Source organism: Suricata suricatta, chromosome 9 (assembly GCF_006229205.1).
Source record: "Suricata suricatta isolate VVHF042 chromosome 9, meerkat_22Aug2017_6uvM2_HiC, whole genome shotgun sequence".
Taxonomy (NCBI): domain Eukaryota; kingdom Metazoa; phylum Chordata; class Mammalia; order Carnivora; family Herpestidae; genus Suricata; species Suricata suricatta.
Genome location: NC_043708.1, coordinates 70330780 through 70350575, shown reverse-complemented (window position 1 = coordinate 70350575; position 19796 = coordinate 70330780). Strand labels below are relative to the sequence as shown.

General features: G+C 46.2%; 1 protein-coding gene across 6 annotated transcripts in view; it reads right to left on the bottom strand.

Moving 5' to 3' along the window:
- Positions 1-19796, bottom strand: part of SLC7A7 (solute carrier family 7 member 7) — a 71389-nt gene that overhangs the window by 2970 nt on the left and 48623 nt on the right. For all 6 annotated transcript variants that reach the window (XM_029953070.1, XM_029953071.1, XM_029953069.1 and 3 more), the window contains 2 exons: positions 2520-2645; positions 1648-1792 (listed from right to left, as the gene is read on the bottom strand). In XM_029953070.1, the coding sequence (XP_029808930.1) occupies positions 1648-1792; positions 2520-2645 (271 nt within the window). The remainder of the gene's footprint in view (positions 1-1647; positions 1793-2519; positions 2646-19796) is intronic.

The following is a 19796-nucleotide window of genomic DNA, read 5'->3' as shown; positions in this document are numbered from 1 at the left end:
CAGTACCTTCTTTGTCTTCAGAGTTGAGAGCTTAAAAGGGCATCAAGGGAAAGGAATATCACATTTAGAGAAAAGGCTCAGTAGAAAAAGGATTAACAGAATGATGTCACAGCGTGATAGCACAGGAAACAGATTTTTGGTTGTTTTTTCACATCCAAAGTCTCTTGGTGTCAAGATTCCCTCTCAAGATTGTCAACATTGGGAAATTTGTGTTGAGGTGGAGAAATCTTAGGGAATTATGGAGGCAAATTGTGAAATCTAACATCTCCAGAGAATAAGGCTCTCACTGGACCTGGGAACTAGGTTCATTCCACACCCTTGCTTAGTCTGAGAACCTTGTGTGCCATCCTAGCCAGTGGCCAAGAGACACAAAGACAAGGTCCTCAAAACCAATAAAGCGATGACCTTTATGGGCACTCTTAAGTGAGGGGGGAGGGGGGTTACTCTCGGGTCATTCAGCTTCTGTCCAGTAGGTGGAAGCACCACCCAGGCTCAGTCCTGCTATTCTCTGCTCCTGGAATTGCAACACTAGACGGGTGCCCAGAAAAGTTTATTTTTTTGATTTAAAAGTTTACAGAAACTCCAATCCCTCATACTCCTAGTTCCAAGAATCACTGAGTTTTTGAGCCAGGAAGGGCTCTGGAAGTCCTCTAATTCAACCCCCTCAATTTATACATAAAGAAGCAGGCATGGGGCCCCTGGATGGCTCAGTCGGTTAAGTGTCCAACTTCAACTCAGGTCATAATCTCACGGTTCATGGGTTCGAGCCCTGTGTCAGGCTCTGTGCTGACAGCTCAGAGCCTGGAGCCTGCTTCAGATTCTTTGTCTCCCTCTCTCTCTGCCCCTCCCCAGTTCACTCTCTCTCTCAATATAAATACATTAAAAAAAAATTTTTTTTTAAATTGTGGATGAAAAAACAGCTTTAAAAAAAAAAGCAGGCAAAGCTGGCAGGGGACTCCCTCAAGGTCATCAACAAATCAGTGGAAAGACAAGCTACAGGCCCTTTGACTCCCAGTCCAGTGCTCTTGTCACTGCCTGACTGCAGAGTGCTTTAGAATAACAATGGTGAACCAGTATCATTCAATGCTGACACAATACCACTATGTCAATATAAATTTGAGAAAGGAAAGCATCAAAAAGGAAACAGGAAAGTTTGGGAGCATTTGTGGCCTAAAGTTATCTATGTGCAGATACGGGTGGGTGAATACCAAGGGACACCCGTGAGAAAGCATGCATGAACACTCAGTACAACCTGCTTTAATTCACATGGGAATGAACAAGCAGACGTGAAAAAGCCTGCTGTTAGCCCTCCCATCTAAATCAGTCTCAGTGGTTGTGATGTGCTGTCCGACACACGGAACTCAATAAATGATAGCTATCCTTCCTGCTGTGGAAAGTTGATGGTGATGGGGCACCTGGGTGGTTCAGTTGGTTGAGCGTCCAGCTTTGGCTCAGGCCATGATCTTGTGGTTCACGGGCTCGAGCCCTGCATCAGGCTCTGTGCTAACAGCTTAGAGCCTGGAGCCTGTCTTCAGATTCTGTGTCCCTCCCTCTCTCTCTGACCCTCCCCTGCTCACACTCGCACATGCACTCTCTCAAAAATAAAACATTTAAAAAAATTTTTTAAAAAGTTGGTGAAACACCTACCTCTCAGGATTCTTGATCTCTTCAGTGACATAGTTGAGGGTGTCCCAGCCTGAGTAGGAGAACAGAGCCGAATACAATGCCAGGGCAATGTCCCCCACTGCAAATGATGAACCCTCAAAAGAATTCTCAAAGTGAGTTGAGGCTCCTGGAATCCAGAGAACATGGAAAGGCAGAAGGATTAGTGGTCCACCTCGACTTCAAGGTGATCCAGTAAAGGACTGGAAGAATAGGACAGAAACAGCAAGTGGCATAGAACACCTCTGGCAGCAAGGGCACTAGTAAAAGAGGAGGGACAGAAGAGAGACCTCTACAGTGATGGGCTGGAATGCAGGGAACAGCATGGGGTCTTGACAGGAAGAACCATGGTGGTTTTCTAGGATAAGAATCCACCACAGAGCTGAAGGGCTTTAGAACAGAAGTGATGTGGTTCTGTCCTGTCCTGCAAGCTGCCCAATTCCTGCCCCTTTTCTGACCCTACAGGCAGCTGGCACAGGGTGGAAGGAGGATAGGGCTCAGAAGGCCCAGGTCAACACAGTAATGGACTAGGTGTCCTGACCTGGAAACTGGCGAGCAGTGGATACAAGGGTTTCATTTCTGCCCTTGCCCACTTCCACAGGCAGAACAGTCCCAGCAACAACACTGGGCTGAACAGTCTGCAGCAGCTAGCAGGATAGGCTTTGAGGTCAGTGTGAGTGCAAATCTCCACGAACTTACTAGCTAGGGATTTGGGCAGGACACTTAATTCTGTAGCCTCAGTTTCCTCCATCTATAAAATGGAAGTAGTAGTACCTAGCAAATGAGCATGCACAAAGGGCACCTAAAGAAGTGTGGCTCAAAGAACTGCGCAAAAGTCAGTCACTGTTACGTCTTACCCTGGCCGAGTCTAACAATGCCTGCGATGATGACGGCAATCAATGCCAATACTTTAGCGTAGGTGAAAATATCTTGTACCAGTGTTCCCCATCTGACATAGGCACAGTTAATGAAGGTTAAGAGACCTGAAAAAAAATGATATTGATTGGTGGCTGTTGCTATCACCCAGAGAGCCTTAGATCCCCCAAGCAAGGTTTCCAGTAGCAGTCATCAAAAGAGTCTTTGGTCAAAGACAGAAGTGTTTGGGTTCTGACCCGCTGTGTATTTGCTACCTCTGCCCAGAATGTCCTCACCATCAGCATTCAAAGGCGCTTGCTGAGCGTCTGTGTAGGCAGCACCCCACACACCCTTAGCACTTACACAGGAGGAAAAACAAAGTAAGTGGATTTGCTTACATACAGAAGTGCTCACAGCAGTGGGAGGTAACTGGCAGCTGTACAGGATTAGTGATGTTTTCCGCTATTGGCTCTGAAAAGTCATGGTCTGTCCCAGCTTTCCACCCCTTTACCTCCTGATACGGGCTCCAGGATTCAGCACTCTGGTATTGTTAGCCTTGACAAATCCTGTTGTGACTTATCCAATGCCTGGCCCGGCAGGTCAGGACTTGTGGCCAGGGATTAGAATGGGGCCAGACTTCCTGCTGCTGCCTGCCAGCTCAGCCACTTGTTTTTGTACTTGGAAAGATTCTTGGAGCTAAGGTTCTTATAGAGTGGGGATAGAATTTTTCCTGACTGGACAATGCAAAAGAGTGAGCCACAGAGGTCATGATCTCATGGTTCATGGGATCGAGCCCTACACTGACAGCACAAAAATCTGCTAGGGATTCTCTCTCTTCCCTTCCCTCCGTCCCTCCCTCAAAAATAAACAGGGACACCTGGGTGGCTCAGTCAGTTGAGCATCTGGCTCTTGATTTTGGCTCAGGTTATGATCCCAACGTCATGGGATTGAGCCCCCCACTGGACTCTGCGCTGTGCATGCAGCCTGCTACTTAAGATTCCCTCTCTCTCCCACTCCCTCCCTTACTCACACTCTGTCTCCCTCTGAAGAAAAATCTGTAAATAAACATTCAAAAAAAAAAAAAAAAGCCAGCCACATTCCTCAAGCCCTTCTACCTCAGGGTAGAGGCAACCCCTTTACCTGGATAAGCTTTAGGAAAGTTCATGGATCACCTTTAGGGTCAGGGTTCTTAACCTAGGGCTTCCACAATGCCTGAAATTCCTTATATATGGTTATGTACATACGTCTATAGTATATGCATTTTTCTAAGAAAAGAGTCTATAGCTTTATGTCAGAATCTCAGAGAAATCCATTACCCCCAAAAAGTTTCAGTCCACTACTTCAGAAGAAGAAATTCAGGAAGGGAAGCCCACACATGCTGTGAAGTTGACTGATAAACCCCAGGATGTGTCAAGGAAGAAAGTCAAAAGAAATGATTCTGAAACGCAGCCGAATGTTCTCAAATCCCCCAGCAGCCTCTTAAGCAGGCAGGCGAGCACTTGCAGCACGCCTTCACGGTGGCAGACAATCACCTCACTGCACCTGCCTTCCCAGCTCAGTAATGAACCCCAGGAGGGGGCTTAACGGTTCCTTCCAAGAGATACCAGGGTAGAATCAGAACCAGCCTGCCTTTGCACTGCAGAAAGTGAGGGCTGGTGCTGGGCTTGCCTGCTTCAGGCTACCATCATGGGAAGAAATACTCCCTGTCTCAGTCTGTTGGTGGCATGTCCCCCAATGTCCCTAGCCTCCCTGTTTTCTTATGTGCTGACCTCACCACACTGCCCCAGAAGCATCTTCATCCCAAGAAGCAGAAAAGACCAACCTCCAAGAACAGCTCATCTTCTCTCTCTCCCCCACCCCCTCCTTTATACCCCTCCTATTCTACTTGCTGCCCAAGTTCTTTTCTGCTCTTCAGTAGAAGCGGCATTCTAGTCCTAGACAAACATTTGCCTTTCTGCCTAATAAACAAAATAAACAGCGAAAGCTTATCACAGGGCTGGGCAAAAAAGCACCTGTAACTCCTCAGTGCTAAGTTAATAATTAAAGACATGTGGGGCACCTGGGTGGCTCAGTCGGTTAAGCATCCAACTTTGGCTCAGGCCATGATCTCACGGGTTCGTGGGCTCAAGCACCGCATCAGGCTCTGTGCTGACAGCTCAGAGCCTGGACCCTGCTTCAGATTCTGTCTCCCTCTCTCTGTGCCCCTCCCATACTCCTAGTCTGTTCCTGTTTTAATAAACATTTTCAAAAATCAAAAATAATAATTAAAGACATGCATCATCTCTGAAGCACCCTACAAAATGACCAAAGTGCCTTTATTTCACCCTCCACAATTCTTTCAGCTCTGTTGACCCTCCTCAATCACCCATCCTTTACTCTCCACTGGGCTTCTGTTTCCAGCCATTCAACAGCCTTCAGTCCCCTTCTCTCCACCCTTTCACCCCTACACCATACCCTCAAGCTCTGCTGCTGCCTGACAACACAGCAGCCAGATTTCTGATTAGAAACACCAGGGACCAAAAAAGGGGCGGGGCACCTGGCTGGCTCAGTTGGTAGAGCATGTGACTCTTGATCTTGGGGTCATTGAGTTCCAAGGTGGGTGCAGAATTTACTTAAAAAAATAAAAATAATAAAATATAAAATGCCAGGGACAACCAATGCTACAATATTCACAAGGGAATGGGATCACCTCACAGAAACTGATGGTTAGCTCTCTGGGTAACAACCACAGTCACAACACCAAACCGGACAGGCTTCAGGGACTAATTCTGGTTCAGAGTCTGTCTGCAGCCTTGTGCCGTAACATCTGTTCTCAGCTCTGTCCAGGCACGTGGGCAGGGAAAAAACAACTCATCCTCCTTTACTACAACAAATTCTGAAATGAAAATACATGGATTGTTTTGCATTTTAATCCCTACTGCTTCTCTACTTGAATTCCATATCCATCCATTTGCATCCCTCCTTTTACCCACCAGTTTTTCTCCTTCCTCTGCACCTGAGCCTTCTTTCTCAGCCACCATCTTGCCCTGATCCACTCTCTGTCCTGAGCACAGGGATGCTGTTTGAATGAAGAAGGGAATCCTGTGGAAGGAAATAGAGCAGAGGAACTGCCTGAAGAGAGCTGGCCCTCACCCTTCCCAGAGCTCAGCTTCCTCCAGGGCCTCTTGGCCATGGGAGCAGGAAGTGGGCATGGCAGGCAGCACCGCTGACTGGGCTGTTTGTCCTCACCCACAGCGGATACAGCTGACCAGAGACCCCAAAGCCTGGCCTAGTGCACTGTTCTTAAAGTGGAGCCCAACCTCCTGCTTCAGAGACCAGGAAAGGAGGGGACCACAGAGTTAGAGTAATAGGGAGGCAGCTGCAAGCCAACTTCAAGGACAGAAATGCCCTACCCTCCTACCTGTAGGTGTAATTCCATCTCCACCCAACACTGGGCCAAGTCCACAAGAAGATGGCCTGAAATTACCTTGGACCCTTGACTCAGGTGCAGCTCCATTCCTGCTTTGACTTACTCTGGAGGAAGGAGAAGCCACTCCTATAATCATCTAAAGAGATGCCCTGGAATGGTCGGTCATCAAACCCAACTGCACGGTCTCTCCTGGTGCAGAAGGCTAGTTCTAGCACTAAGGCTCAGCGTCCACTGTAGAACTAAAAGCACCCACATAGGTTGATCCAGAACAACAAAGCTTGTAGGCCCACTCAGATCAGATGCCCAGATTTGCTTTAGATGCCCACACTAAACAGTCCCCCCAAAAAGAACATTAAGCCCACAATTCTCCCAGCACCATTAGTTTTAAACACATAGAATGTAACACATGAAACTTAGGCCACTATTCAGTCTATTTTCTGATTCAAATTCCCAGAGACTATAAAACCTCAGTACTTTATTAGACAACTCATTCTATTTTTAAAGAGATCAATAGCTCTTCCCTCCACTAAGCTAAAAACTTTTTCCTCACAACTTCTACCCAGTAGTCCCGGACCTCTCCTCTGGAATGACACAGAATCCAGCTAAACCTTCATCCACATGATGGCCCTTCTCATCATCAAAGATTAACACCCTGTCCCCATTGAGACTAAGAACCCAGTTTCTTCAACCTCGTGTGACAAATGTCGCTTCCAGACCACTCACTCACCATTGCGGTTCATTTACTTCACTTTGTCAGTATGTCCTTGGAAACATGAAACCTACAGAGAATACTCCAGACATTTTTGCAGACTATAGGGTCTCAGTTTGAATTCATTGTCAACTACAATTCCACCTCAAACTAATGAGCTTTTTCCTAGCTCCCGATCTTAACATTTATTCTAGTAACTTTCCTCTGCAAACTTTTAGACATCATTCCCATCTACTAGAAATGGATTTTCCCCCTAATTTTATCAGGTAGTTCAAATGCCTTCAATTTGTGAAATCTGCAAATTTGATTAGCATACTTTCTGGGTCTTCCCAGAAGTCTTGATAAAAATGTCGACTAGACAGGCAGAGCCCTGTGGTCTATCATTATAGACCTTCCTCTATGCTGTCATTATTCCACAACATCAACCAAGAATCCACCAAACTATTCTTTTCTCTAGTCCACCTTTTTCTACCTTGTCAACAAGAATATTGTGAGGATTTGCCAACAATGTCTCTGAAATCTGTATACACATGTCTCTGCCCTTGCAATCTAATAACACAATCAAATGATTCAATGAAATTAGCACGTATTTATAGAATGTTCATAGCTATACCACTGTAATAGTCAAAAATAAGAAATAACCCAGGGCTCCTGGCTGGCTCAGTCAGTAGAGTATGCAAATCCTTTTTTTTTTCCTTTTTTTTGTAAGATTTTTTAAATATTTATTTTGAGAGCAAGCACACACATGCATTTGAGCAAGTAGGGGAGGGGCAGAGAGAGGGAGAGAGAATCCCAAGCAGGATCCATACTGACAGCACAGAGCCTGGTGCAGGATTCAATCTCACAGACTGTGAGATCATGACCTGGGCCAAAATCAAGAGTTGGATGCTTAACCCACTGAGCCACCCAGGCCCTCCTTTTTTTTTTTTTTTTTTTTTTTTTTTTTTAAATATAATCTCTACGCCCATGTGGAGCTCGAACGGACAACCCCAAGATGAAGAGTCACATGTTCAGAGGTGCCTGGTGGCTCAGTCATTTAAGCGTCCAACTCTTGATTCCAGCTCAAGTCATGATCTCTGGTCACAGAATGGAGCCCCAAATCAGGCTCCCCACAGATCATGGAGCCTGCTTGGGATTCATTCATATTCTCTCTCTCTCTCTCTCTCTCTCTCTCTCTCTCTCTCTCTCTCTCTGTCACTCCCTTGCTCATGCTCACTCATGCTCTAGAGCTAGCTCTCTCTCAACATAAATAAACATTAAAACAAAAACAGAGTCACATGCCCTATAGCTGAGACAGCCAGGTACCCCTGAGCATTGACTCTTGATCTCAAGGTTGTGAGTTCAAGCCGCATGTTGGGCACAGAGTTTACTTAAAAACAATAATAACTGTAAAAATAATAATAATTATAAACAACCCAAATTCCAATCAACAGTAGTGTGGCTAATACAGTGAAATACTAAACAATAATATGATCTATCTACAACTACAAAAATATAAACTTCACAAAAATATTAAGTGAACAAAGACAATAGAATACATATCCTAGGGTGCCTGTGTGGCTCAGTCAATTAAGCATCCATCCAACTCTTGATTTCGGCTCTAATCATGATCTCACAGTTCGTGAGTTTGAACCCACATCAGGCTCTGTGCTAAGCCTGCTTCAGATTCTCTGTATCCCTCCTCCACCCCCCACCCCTCCCTCCCTCTCCCTCTCTCAAAACTAAACATAAAAAAAGAATCATATCCTTTATATTCATTTACATTAAGTGGCCAAAATGAACCTATGCTACTAAGAAGAATAGTAATTTCCCTTCATGTATGCATGGGGGACAAGGGGAGTGAACTGGGAAGAACACAAGAGGAATTCAGAGGGCTGGGTTTTTGATGTGGATGGTGGTTACATATGTGAAAATTTGTGAAAGTTCATCAAGCTGTACACTTATGACACGTGCACTGTTCCTTTTATATTACACTTGAATAAAAAAATTAAAATTGAACTGGGGCACCTGGCAGACTCAATTAGTTAACGAGTGACTTGGTTTTGGCTCACATCATGATCTCACAGGTTTTTTTCATTTTTAATTTTTTTTATGTTTTTTATTTATTTGTGAGAGACCTAGACAGCACGAGCAGAGGAGGATCAGAGAGAGAGGGAGATACAGAATCCAAAGACAAGCTCCAGGCTCGGAGCTAGCTGTCAGCACAGAGCCCAACACGGGGCTCGAACCCATGAACTGCAAGATCATGACCTGAGCCAGACCATGACCTGAGCCAGACCATGACCTGAGCCAGACCATGACCTGAGCCAGACCATGACCTGAGCCAGACCATGACCTGAGCCAGACCATGACCTGAGCCAGACCATGACCTGAGCCGAAGTAAGATCCTTAACCAACTGAGCCACCCAGGTGCCCCTCACAGTTCATTTTCAAGCCCTACATCGAGCTCTGTGCTGACAGCATGGAGCCTGCTTAGGATTCTCTCTCTCCCCCTCTTTCTGCCCTTTCCCTCCTCAAAAATAAATAAATGAACTTTAATTGTTTTTTTAACATTTATTCATTTTTGAGAAACAGTGTGACTGAGCAGAGGAGGGGCAGAGAGAGAAGGACACACAGAATCTGAAGCAGGCTCAAGCTGCCAGCGCCTGATGCAGGGCTCAAACTCACTAACTGTGAGATCATGACCTGAGCCGAAGTCGGACGCTTAACCAACTAAGCCACCCAGATGCCCCAATAAATGAACTTAAAAAAAAATTAAAATAAGAAAAAATAAAGCAATGACATGCTTTTATTACTGTCTCCTCAATTCTCTTGGTCTTGTTGGTTTTTGGGTTTTTTTTACTTTTTTTTTACTGAACCTTTTCTAGGTTAGCAATCCTTCTGCTACATAAAGTTAGAAGGAAAACAGGACTGTGGCCTTCTCCTTTCTCTCTACCATCTGTTATTACAGGACTAACTGCCCTTGCTGGTTTCACTCTATATGTTGCCTCTAGAGCTTTTTATCATCTGCAGTCTCTTCTTCAGATCTTAGTTGATGCTGGGCACCAACCTTTGGACACTCTTCTTGCATCTCTGGGCCACTTCTGCATTTAGTCTTGGGTATGCTGCCTCTCCCCATCTCTTGTGTATCTTGTTTTAAAAATCTCAGCTTATCAAAAGCAATGTATTCAATCACATTGGTTTGTTCACATGATTCTCCTCCTCTTCCTAAATAAGAGAATTTTTAAAATTTTATCTTAAAAAGAGAACAAGCAGGAGAGAGAGTCAGAGAGAGAGGGAGGGAGGGAGAATCTTAAGCAGGCTCCAAGCACAGCATGGAGCCCAATGCGAGGCTCAAACCCACCACACTCTAGGATTATGACCTAAGCTGAAATCAAAAGTTGGATACTCAACTGACTGAGCCACCCAGGCATGCCCTAAATAAGATAATTCTGAGAACACAGGTGAAAATTTCATTTTGGAGAAGCTTCTCATTTTTCTTTCCAATCCCTAGCTGTGAAATTATAAATTCTTCCCCCTGAACTTTTTTTGCCATCTCTTTGCCAAAATTTAGAGTCCATTTCTGAGGAAATGCACCATTTCTTTTTCTGAGAGTTACAAACTCTGAGTAGGTATAGTCACTTTCACACTAGGATTCCACACTTGCCCTGTTTATGTTAAATTAATAATAATTTATAAATTATTTTATAAATTGTATTTTATTTTTAATGATAAAACTACAACAACAACAACAACATCCTTCTAGAGATTCACACTGATGCCTTTACAAGTTACATGGCATGATGTCTTGGATTGGCTTGAAAAAATCTAGTAGGGTGAAGGGGGTGGTTGGAGTATAGATAAAACAACGGTGGTAAATCATTCATGCTGCTGCTTGAACCTTGGGAGTTCATGATGTTATTCACTCTAGGTTTGGATGTTTGAAGAAGTGTTTTATGGTAAAACTTTTTTAAAAAAAATTTATAGAGGTACTGCTTCTAATGGAATAAAACGGACTTTAGTGAAAAGCAGATGTTTTTTAGCCTTCTTTAATGTTTTATAGGTATCAGTCCAGTGCTCGCTTCGGCAGCACATATGTAAATATGAGTCCAAAAGCATCATTCCCAACCTTCTACCCTATTTCTCCAAATGCATCACTCAGCAACTTTTCCACTTTTATTCTTCTATATAATTTCCTCATAGCATGTAAAATACTCAGATTTAGGGGTTCCTGGGTGGCTCCGCAGGTTAGGTGTCTGACTCCTGATTTTGGCTCAGGTCATGATCTCATGGTTTGTGAGACTGAGCCCCAAGCTGGGCTTCGCACGGACATGGAGACTGCTTGGGATTCTCTCTCTCTCCCTCCCTCTCTCTCTGCCCCGCCCCCACCAACTTGCACATGTGTACTCTCTCTCAAAATAAACCTTTTTTTAAATACTCAAATTTATACCTTAGCCTGTGCATTTTTCTCCTTTCCTCTGCAATTTCAGGTTAAACCGTACTAAACACATCTCTCCTAGTCTCTATGAAATCTGCTCCATCCCTTACCAGAGTCTATCCTTCTGGTATCTTAGCACTTACAGTCAGGACTCTGCTGTAGGTTCTCTTTTTCACATGCACAGCCTCCAATGAATATAGAGATGAAAATGCCACCTGCCCCTCAGGTCACTGTCTTGAGCTTCAGAGTCACCAGTGACACACCTCAGGTATCCTCTGACTGGTAACATTCATCCCACAGGATGGCGAAAGGACAGCCATCTGTGGGTTCGAGTGATTCCAGCAAGCTCTTTGTGAAAGGTTGCTCCAGAAAAACCACACGTCTCTGCATTAGGCTGGTCTACCTACAGCCAGAGTCGCACTCCCTGGGCAGCAGCCGAGCCTCTTCACTGGTTTGCTCAGGCCTCCTAACACCCAGATGTTTCCAGAATACCACTTTCTGCACAAGGACCAGATGTAAGTTTTCTGAAAAGGCCTCAGTCTCTTGCCTAAACCCAGAAAGTTCAAGTCTTTCCTCCTTTTATCTGCTGTATCTCTGTGTTGTCTAGTTTAGGGATACTCTCTATACCTTAAATATATAATTTTTCGGGGCACCTGGGTGGCTCGGTCTGTTAAGCACCCAACTCTTGATTTTTAGCTTGAGTTATGATCTCATGGTTCGTGAGATTGAGTCCCAAGTCTGCTTGGGATTCTCTCTCCCCTCTCACTCTGCCCCTCACATGGGCACACTCTCTTTCTCTTTCAAAAATAAATAAATGTGGGGTGCCTGAGTGGCTCAGTTGGTTAAGCAGCCAACTTCAGCTCAGGTCATGATCTCGCAATTTGTGAGTTTGAGCCCCTTGTCGGGCTCTGAGCTGACAGCTGGGAGCCTGGAACCTGCTTCAAATTCTGTGTCTCCCTCTCTGTCTGCCCTCCCTTGCTCAGCTCTGCCTGTCTTAAAAATAAATAAATGTCAAAAAACTTTTTTTAACTAAATAAGTTTAAAAATAAATAAATAATTTTTCTTCCTGGCTTCCTTGATGTATTATTTCTTCCACCCTCCCTAGCTGTTGTAATAGGTCTCAGACAGCAGATAGTCCTCAAGTTCTTCTACCTTTCAGGCTACAGAACCGTTTTGCTTACTCAGACATCATGGGTGAGAGCAGAAGGCCAGACGACACACCAAGTATAAACCCTAGGGACCCGTGGATCAGAGTCCTCCTACAGTCCCCTCCCCGGAACTTAGTCAGCATTTGGTCACCATGGCCCTGCACCACAGCAAGCAGGCGGTCTCTACCAGGAGACCCTCACACGCAAGTACACTATCTGCTCCCTTCTCAAAGCCAGCTAGTCCTTATTGGTCCGAGCCCTACTGGTGTGTTCCGCTACGTGCAGTTTGGGTCCTCCGCAACGGGACCCCAAGCTTGAGTGAGCATCAGAGAATCACCTGAGGAATGTTACCAACAGCTTCAGGGCTCTGACCCAGAAGTTCTGATGCAGGAAGTCTGAGGTGGGGTTTCCCAGAGGCATCATGAGCTGCCTGCTTTGGGTGTGCTGCCTTAGGTAATCACTAAACGAAATAATCACATACAGAAGAGCTTTGATCAGAACAAGCCCAAACCCTTCCCTTAATCCGCTGCTCCTCTATCCTGGCTGCACATCGACATCACTTTACAAGCTTTAACAAAGTCAGCGCTCAGGCCCCACCTTGGTCAATGAAGTCAGAAAAGCTGGGGTGGAGCCCAAGCACCAGCGTGTTTTTGAGGCTCCCCAGGCAATTCTAAGGGACACTGACAACTGAGAACCTTTCTGCCCAAGGCCCCCATCAGTGCTCCTCAGCAGCAACTTTTCTACTTCCCCAGTTCTCATTCTCCAAGCCAATTCCCATTCTTCTAACCATTGGCTCAGATTTATTTGGTTGGGGAAACAAAGAGAGGAAAAGGCCATTAGCATTTTCCTTAAGCCCTAGGTGATTCCAATGTACAGACAGGGGGGTTGGAGTGGGGGGGGGGGGCACTGTCCCCAGCTCCTTCCCAAGCCTCCTTTAGCCTGTCCCCTCAGCCTCTCCTGAGGCAGAGAGAAAGAACAGAAGAAAGAGAAGACCAAGGGTGAACCCTGGAAGAGTTTTGAGGATCAAACCAGTACAGAGCTCTCTCCTCTGCCTGCCGAGGGAGGTTGTGCCGAGGTTCATGTTGGCCCCACCCCAGAAAGAACCCAAGGCTCTGACTCCAGCCTGTGCAGCGTGTGACTGTGGAACGTGAAATGGAAGCTTCCTCATTTCCAATCTAAAGCGGCTCTTGAGAAAACTCCTCCGAGTAAGTACCCAGCAGCCAAAGAGAAAGTTCATAGGGCAAGAATCAGTTGCGGGCCCAGCATCTGGCTGTTACACTTCATTAGCCACAAGTACATGAAGTCAGTGGTCTAGTATCAGAAGAAGCTACACAAGGACACATGGCCAAAGCTCTCAGACAAACACACAGAGATCCAAAGTCCCCAACAGCCCACAAGCAGCTCCCGGAGGCCCGGGGTGAGCTCTCTGCCCTCCTTGTGCCTAGCTCCTACAGTGGGCCCAGCCCACACCCAACCCTGAGAGCCAAAAGCACACAATGCCCTTCTTGGCCAAGCCAAATCTGGAGCTACATCTCCTGCTCATGCATCCAGCTGCCATTTATTGAAGCACCTACTACGTACAAGTCACTAGGGTCAACACCGGGGACACAAAGAGTCTGCCTGATCCCTGAAGACCAGGACTCTATTCCCAGAGGGGACCGAGTATGCGCTGCTGGCTGACTGGCACAGTGTGGGCTGATCTCCTGTGAAGGCGCAGGAAGTAAGACCTCCCGTTCATGAAACGCAAAACAAAAACCCAAAAAAACTAGACCAAAGATGCTAGATGACAGGGCAGGCAAGCACAGACAGGACAAGGCAGGAGCAGAAGCGTCTGACACGGCCAGCGGCAGCCGAGGCAGGCCGCCCCGGATCGGGTGGAGCTGCACTCGGGGCCATCTCGCTCTGACTCTGCCACGGGAAAGGCTCCCCCTCTTTGGCAAAGAGGAAGAAGGGTGTCAGCCCTCCTTTCTGATCCCTGTAACACTAAAACTGCTTTTAAGTCCTCCAAAGGCCGAATGAAAAAAGCACAGTTTTTAGAAATTAATAAGATGCATATGACTGAACAGAATTTGCAGTAGGACACACCATCTTTGACTGACAATCAAGTGCTAGGTCCCTTACATTCTTATAGATATCATCTAACTTAATCTGACAGAGTAGGTGTATTGTCTTTATCTTTTTTAAGTTTTATTTATTGAAGTAATCTCTACACCCCAGGTGAGGCTCGAACCCACGACCCCAAGATCAAGAGTCACATGCTCTTCTGACTGAGCCAACCAGGCACCCCAGTCTTTATCTCATAATTGAGAAAAGTGAGGCCACTCAGTCAGTGGCCCTCTCCAAAGCTTGTATACCCTGCAGCACACCATGTGTGCCCCTATTGTTATGCAAGGATGTGGGACAGGAGCCAGATGATCTCCCCCCACCCCTCACCCCGGGGTAATGGGGTTCTGGCAGCAGAAAACTGGAGCAATCCTCTGAGAACTCTGAGAAGCCAGAGTAATCAGCTTCGGGAGGGGCCACTGCACACCTTTCTGGTTAGGAAAAGTAACCATTTATAATAGCACCCTGAGCAGGACAGCAAAGTTTCTTCAGAACTCCTAATCCATTTATTCATTCATTCATTCATTCATTCATTCATTCACTCAACCAGCAAGTGTGTGCTGAGCACTGACTGCTCCAGGCCTTGCACAGACCCAGTCCTCAGCCTTTACAGAAGGGTGAACATGGACAATTGTAAGAGCTGGGTAATGGGGCATCTGGGTGGCTCAGTAGGTCAAGTGTCCAACTCCTGAGCGTCCATGGGATCAAGCCCCAAGTCAGTCTCTACACTGAGCATGGAGGCTGCTTGGGAATCTCTCTCTCTTTCTTTCTTCTCTGCCCCTCCTCCATGCCCCCACAATCTCCAGTGAGTTCTCTCTCCCTAAAAATAAATAAAAAAAATAAATAAATAAAAATAAAAACCCTGAGCCTGCGTGGCCTAGTCAGTTAAGCAGCTGACTTCAGCTCAGGTCATGATCTCACAGTTTGTGGGTTCAAGCCCCACATCAGGCTTTGTGTTGGCAGCTCAGAGCCTGGAGCCTGCTTTGGATTCTGTTTCTCTCTCTCTCTCTCTGACCCTCCCCTGCTCACTCTCTGTCTCTCAAAACTGAATAAACATTTTTTTAATTGTTTAAAAGATTTTATTTTTTTATGTCTTTATTTTTGAGAGAGAGAGAGAGAGAGAAAGAGACAGAGTGAGGTGGGGGGGGGGCGGGCAGAGAGAGAGGGAGACAGAATCTGAAGCAGGCTCCAGGCTCTGAGCTGTCAGCACAAATCCCAACACAGGGCTCAAACCCACAAACTGTGAGATCATGACCTGAGCCGAAGTCGGACCCCCAACCGACTGAGCGACCCAGGCGCCCCAAAGACAGTTTAAAAAAATTAAAACTGGGTACTATGAAAGTCACTGTAAGGCAACCCATCCAGTCTGGGGCAGTGAAGGGGCTGCAGGTGGGCACCAGGACCACTGTTACCTGGACTGAACACAGGGAGGCTCCGGGGTTGGGGGCTGGGAGGACAAATTCCTGGCAGAGAGGACAGCATATGATTACCCAGACAATGAAATCAGCAATGAGTGAAGTCACTCACCCGTAGAAAAAAACTTACTTAAGCAATAATCAGTAAATGATTTCAAGGTCTATTAGCAATAGTAGCCTATCTGGCACTGTAATTCATTAGCAGTTCTAAAGGAAAACTGTACCTGGAAAGGGACAGCAAGCTACCACGACAGGAGCAGAAATGTATTTGCTCTCCTGAAGTGGTCACTGTTTGAATAGGAAAGGATTAAAACATGGTAAAAATATAGAGCAATCCTCTAGGAGATAGAGACGCCATTATACGGATAAGGAACCTGAGACGAATAATCTGACCCGATTCCATGCTCTTAACCCCCACACACTGCTGCCTCCCAAAGGGACGCGAGTCCCCTCTACACTGTACACGGGAGAAAGATGCGGACTCAGGGCACCCAAGCACTTAACCACGGAGAAGACATGATTGTTGGGTATGGATTCTTCATCCAACTTTTCCAGAAACAGACCCCCAAACCAGCCTAAGGAGGAGTTAAGTCTTTCCCATAAACCCCTCCCTCAACCTCGCTCCCTCCAATAACCACACTTCCTGTCCTCAGAATCAGTCTTCTGGCAAGTATATCTACATTCCCCTCCCCCTTCCCTTGTAGTCAAGGGAAGTCAAGTCCACTCTACCACTCCACTGAAGAGGGACAGTTTTCCTGACCTCTTACTTGTCCATTCCAAATGACATTCCTTTCCTTATCTTACTTAACAGCTCCTGGACAAAGGCTACTTTTTTTTTTAATTTTTTATGTTTATTTAATAATGAGACAGAAACAGAGAATGTGTGGGGGAGAGGCAGAGAGAGGGAGACACAGAATCTGAAGCACGCTACAGGCTCTGAGCTGTCAGCACAGAGCCCGACGCAGGGCTCAAACCCACGAACCGTGAGATCATGACCTGAGCCCAAGTCAGACACTTAACCGACTGAGCCACCCACGCGCCCTGACAAAGGCTACTTTTGAGCGTAAACCCATCACCCTTGGGTGTGCTGCCTCTGTTCTTGGTTCCCACGTTCCCACACTAGCCACGCTGCACTAGAATCGTTTAAGCCTCTGTCTCTATCATCAAGTGGGAGCCAAATGAGGACAGACTGAGTAACAGTCACCCTTGGATCCCTAGGGCCTAGCCCAGAAGCAGGCACATAGTAGATACTCAGATTTCACTGGATGAATAAACAATCTCTCTGAAATCCGACTCTATCCTCACTGCCCTGAAATTTCCCTCTCTGGAGTCATGGTTACTTCCTGTTGATACATCCAAGCAATTGCCCTCCTTATCTAGCTTGGCCTCTTAGCAGATAGGACACTGGTGGCCACTGACTCCTTCTCAAATTGCTCTCTTTCACTCACCATCTCCCATTTCCCTCTTACCTCTCTAGATGCTTCTTCTCCTTGTTGCAGGGTATTTATCTTTCAATGATGGCATTCCTGAGATGCTAGCCTAGGTCTTTCCTCCTCTCTTGCTACATCCTGTCAAGATGGTCTCATCTGCTACTTTGATTTCAATAACCACCTCTACCCTGAGGATTCCCCGACATGTATCACCAGCCCAAATGCTGTAATTTGAGATACATATGAATATCTAACCACCAGTTGGACATCAGCAGACACAAATTCAACCTATCCAAACTGATCCTATCAATTTCTCTTAACCTCCTGCTCCTCCAGTCTAACTCCCTGTAAGCAACTGGCATCACCAACCACCCAGAAACCTGGTCATCTTATCACCCTCAACCTCCACCCATATCTAATCAGTGTCTACGTCTTGCCCAGTCTGCTCCTCTCTCATCCCGTGACCCTAAGCCAAGTCACTGTCCTCCCTCACTGGGATCACGGCAGCAGCTTCCAAAGCGCTCTCCCTACTTTTAGTTCTGCAAACTGAAGTCAGAGCAATCTTGCTAAAAATCACAAATTCTACAATCTAAGTCACAAATGACACAAGTCACTCTCTGCTTTATGCCTGAAGAGGTTTTTCATTCTCATAGGAGAAAGTCCACCAAACTCTTTAATATGGTTTGTGTAACAGATTGTATTTTCCAGAGATATCTCAACAATATCTCCCAACCCACATGCTTTTCACACAATGTGACTTTAACACTCTGCCCATCAAGAGATAGGGTCTGTGCCTCTTCTCTTAAGAAGAGATATTCTGGGGCACCTGGGTGGCTCAGTTGGTTAAGCGTCCAACTTCGGCTCAGGTCATGATCTCATAGTTTGTAAGTTCGAGCCCCGCATCAGGCTCTGTGCCGACCGCTTAGAGCCTGGAGTCTGCTTCAGATTCTGTGTCTCCCTCTCTCTCTCTCTCTGCCCCTCCTTTGTTCATGCTCTTTCTTGGTCTTGCAATAATAAAGAAATGTTAAAAAATATTTCTAAAAAAGGAAGATATTCTTCTGTGAACGTTTCTACCTACGGAGTTCAGCAGGAAAGACACCCTGTGATCTGAAGGGCTAGGGCATAAAAGGTGCAGCTTCTACTTTGACTGCTGACATACTCAGTTCTGAAAGCCTTCAGCAGCCAAGTAAACAGTCTGCTTGCTCTGGGCTGCCATTATGTGCGGAAACTCAATGTAGCCCATATGGAGTGGCCACTTGGGAAGACACATCTAACACAACATGAAGAGAAAAAGACACCCAGCTAGCCCCCATCTTCTTCCGCACCCCCCTTGTTCTAGCTCCTGCAGCCATCTGTCCAGCACTCCATGAGACCCTGGGCCAGCACTACCCACGTAGCCCTTCCAAAATCCCCGAGCTACAGAAACCATACAAGAATCAAACAGCTGTGGGGCACCTGGCTGGCTCAGTCAGTAGAACATGCAACTTTAATCTCAGGATCATGAGTTCAAGCCCCATCTTGGGTGTAGAGATTACTTTAAATAAATAGGGGCACCTAGATGGTTCAGTTGGTTTAAGTGTCTGACTCTTGGTTTCAGCTCAGATCATGAACTCACGGTTCGTGAGTTTGAGCCCCGGCATCCGCCTCCATACTGACAGCATAGAGCTGGCTTGGAATTCTCTCTCCCTCTCTCTCTGACCTTCCCTGGCTGTCCCTCTCAAAATAAATAACCCTAAACTAACCAATCAATAAACATCAATAAATAAATAAAATGTGGCTGTTTTTCTATGCCACTAGGTGGTTTGTTATATAACAATAATAACTACAACAATTTATAAAGCCCCAAACAACCTATCCTACCATTTCCACCCACCACTGCAGGCCAGCTCTCAGCATCTCCTACCCTAACCTCAGTATTGCAGCCCACGCTGAACTTCTTTACTGAAAGGAGCCTCCAAAATGTCCTTCTTTCTTGTCTTCGAGTTTTCATACCTTCTGTTCTTCCTGCCGGAGATGCCCCTCCGCCCTCTCTTGGTTAATTCACCCTTCAGGTGTCAGCTCAAACTCCCTTACGGAGAGCTTCTAAACTCCTAGGCGAGCCTAGGTCTCCTCTCGTGGCTCCCTGTGCCTAGCAAATCACAACACTCACTAGAATCCATTGTAACCTCGCGTGGGGCTGCCCGCCCCGCCGGCCCCCAGCGTGCTCACGCACACACACGTGCACACACACCCTGAGAGCTCCAGAGAGCATGATTAGTGCTCGGAAAATAAACATTCAACGAGTATTCACGAAGCACTTGCCGATCTCCAGCCCCATCTCTTTACTGAGCTCCAAATGGGCACATCCACTTCCTTTCCTACAAATTTCAAATTCAACATGATTCCATCCTCCCCATCCCTGTAAAAGATGCCACCACCTACCAACTGCCTGAACCGGAAACCTCAGCTTTTCATTCAAGAAATGGTTAACAAGCTCCTCTCTTGGTTTCTTTGCTGGGGATACAGTGGGTCCTAAGACAGGCTCAGCCCGTGGGGCACAGAACTTACAGGCTGGGGGGTGTTTTCCGCGTCGCCTCTCTTCCTCACACCAGACATCCCAGTGAGTATTACTGCTTATACTGCGTATACCTTCTAAATTGCTCTATCTA